Source organism: Branchiostoma floridae, chromosome 8 (genome assembly GCF_000003815.2).
Source record: "Branchiostoma floridae strain S238N-H82 chromosome 8, Bfl_VNyyK, whole genome shotgun sequence".
Lineage (NCBI taxonomy): Eukaryota > Metazoa > Chordata > Leptocardii > Amphioxiformes > Branchiostomatidae > Branchiostoma > Branchiostoma floridae.
Window position 1 is genome coordinate 7,045,558 of NC_049986.1, and position 3,047 is coordinate 7,048,604.

Genomic DNA, 3,047 nt, shown 5'->3' on the forward strand with positions numbered 1-3,047 from the left:
AGCACAGTTCTACGACTGTCAGCCACTGGGAATCTATGACTGTCAGTCATGATTTAACGACTGTTTCTACGACTGAAAATTTGCATATTTTGTGAATAATTAGTGGCTGATACAGTGCACTGACAGCCCCTGATCAGATGCAAAACAGTGCTGTCTGACAGTCACTGACAGTGCCATTCCAGGCCTGATAGTTTGTTAAGGGAGTCGTGTCAAGATCCTTGATTCAGAGCTGGAATTCTTTGCAAGAGGAGTGATTGAGGCTGTGTAAATCCGCGCCCACTGTCCATCACTGAACAGAGACGGGGGGCGACATAGGCTAACTGGCATTTACGACCCTCTGCTGCAGACACGTGTCTCTGATGTCACGTTCAGATGCTACAGTAGACTGGTCCATTCCTCGAACAAGGCTGACGGAGTCGGCCAGAAATTTGGGGTTAGTGTTGGTCAGATAATTAGTTTAGTTTATAATCATAATTATTTTATTATTACAATTCTATTAGATTGTAGTTTATATAGTAACGATAGAAGTATTCTTTTTAGCTATGTTATAGGAAAGTTCCCTCGCTTTGAATATATGTCTAGTGTTGAAAAATTCATTTTTCTTATGAGCTTTGATCAAACGACATTATACAAACACATCTCAAGCTACATATTTAACATAACTAAGAAACGAGAAGAAGCCGAACAAATGTATTAGAATAGTTTTAGAATTTATGTTTTAGATTAGTCTTAGAAACCATGTTTACTGCATTACTACCCTTTGTATCTATATGCCTGTACTTAGCCCGATAGGGCATGAATGTGCAATAAAGGCTATTACAATATAATCATAATGAATATATCCATGTGGTAACAGTTATAAAATCTGGGACATATGGATCAGTAACTGCAGGAGCTTAGAACGATAAAAGTGCCATTATTGGGATAAAATAACTGAGAATTCAAAGTGAAACGTCCTTGAAACAACCCACCACAGCTCCACAGAACCGGAACTTGACCTTTAACCTTAAGCTGGGAATTTAATATTTCCCGTCATGCCAAATATCGTGACGTCATTAGAAAGCAGAAAATGGCGGCCGCAGCAGCAAGGTAAGAGATTGAGAACTTTTTATCGATGTCTGGCCTGATTTTTCCTTACTTAAACGTAGTTTCTGACTTGTAAATTTCTGTGACATGTATAGGAAGTATCTCCGATTTATGTGAGAAAATTTTGTGGCGTGAAAGTATTCTTGGCGGGAGATACACCCGGAAATAAATTGAGGTATATTTTTTACGAAACCGAAACGTCTTGGGGAAAAGAACAACGAAGGTTTTCGACAAGGAAATGATTTTTGCAGAACAACACTTAGACATACGAATTAAGCGGCCAGGGAATAATCGGGAGTTACAATGGACTAAAAACGCAAGCCTGTTATTGTAGACAAATGCTTAAACAGCGTTTGAGCAACCTTAATAATTTTATAACAAAGAAGATTGTCAAATTTCGACTCGAAAATAATCCGTGTCTGTACTTGTGTGTACAACAGAAGAGGAGCGCCCGCCGCTAACCGTGTGTGCTGTCCTGAACACCCAGACGCTCACCTGATAGAAGACTACAGAGCAGGGGACCAGATCTGTTCAGAGTGTGGACTAGTAGTGGGGGACAGGTATGGAGGGCTTTTCTTTGTTTATAGTTGTGAAGTTTGAGCTTTGTTTCAACACAAGGAAAAACAGTCACCATAAATTCTCAGTCGATCACGCCGATCTTCATCAGATGTCTGATTCACTGCACTGAAGTTTGATGAAGTCAGGAGCGAATCAAAGATGGTAGGATGACGGAAATATACTGCCATTATGGTTGAGTGAAGGTTGATGTGCTTTGATGTAAATTATTTCTTGGATACCCCTTACAAACCAGTCTTGCTCTGTGTCTGGAATGGGAACTTTTCCAGAACTTTTCTTTCTTTGTTAACTGTATTGCCTAACCTTTATGCGTAGCACATCAGTAAGACAGGACAGTAAGGTTTGATAAACCCACACAGATATGGACCGCTACTCCTTCAACTAAGTGCAGTGGGTTCTTTAACATGCTCTCAAACCATCATTGTGGGTGATACCGGTCATAACGAGTCCTAACTTGCATACAGTTCTTGCCTGGACCATGCTTGTTGATGCATTGCTAGATGTGTTTTGAACAGCCTTTTAGAGAGTCTTTTTACATGTGTTTTGTTAATGCCTTCCACAAAGTATTTTGCTGCTTGTACAGTTTAATCCATGAATCTGTTTACTGGAAGAGTTTGAGTGATAAATATATAGCACTGGTGACATCAGTGTAAAATTTCGACTTTCCTCTCTCCATTATGTTGTTTAGCAATGATCATGAGATAATAACAATGTCCCGTGCCATTTCAGGGTTGTTGATGTCGGTACAGAATGGAGAACGTTCAGCAATGAGAAGTCAGACAAGGACAGGTCCCGTGTAGGAGCTGCTGAGGTAGGCTATGCAACATTCCTTTCCATGCATCACAGAAAGGTCGTTTTTTAATATACATGTACGTGGAAAAATGTAAAGCACAAAGGAAACCCTGCTACAAACATGTTTTTTTAATGTTATTTGCCTCCTGTTTTCCAAATGATAGAGTTTATTGTCTATTTCTGTTTGTAATTTTATCAGGTTAGTTATGTTCTTTTGTATGCTTCCACTACCAACTACCAGCTAACAGTTTTGAAATCCCTCTTCTTGTTGGACCGGTACAAGAAACCAGGCCTGAAAAACTCAGTGGACCAGATTTTGGACCAATTAGAAAATGAACAAATTATACTGGCAGGCGTTCACATGTTTTAGAAAGAAAGAAAATAAAATAACAAGAGTGAAGTAGAGGAGAGTTGATTGTCATTTTTACCAAGTTTCTGCAGTCAAACTTGGTATAAGTAAACAGAGGCTGTTAGTGTTGTTTGCATGAAGATGGGAGTTTAAACGCCAGTAGAATCAGTATTACATCAACAGATCCTTAGTAGTGAATGCACCACTGTTTTGAGTATTACCCATTCACAAGTTTCACAGACAG

The 3,047-nt window shown here is 39.3% G+C and overlaps 1 protein-coding gene across 2 annotated transcripts in view; it reads left to right on the top strand.

Moving 5' to 3' along the window:
- The first annotated feature begins 977 nt into the window (after positions 1–977).
- Positions 978–3,047, top strand: part of LOC118420927 (transcription initiation factor IIB-like) — an 8,785-nt gene continuing 6,715 nt past the window's right edge. For both annotated transcript variants that reach the window (XM_035828015.1, XM_035828016.1), the window contains exons 1-3: positions 978–1,089; positions 1,527–1,646; positions 2,392–2,473. In XM_035828015.1, the coding sequence (XP_035683908.1) occupies positions 1,070–1,089; positions 1,527–1,646; positions 2,392–2,473 (222 nt within the window). In that variant the 5' untranslated portion in view covers positions 978–1,069. The remainder of the gene's footprint in view (positions 1,090–1,526; positions 1,647–2,391; positions 2,474–3,047) is intronic.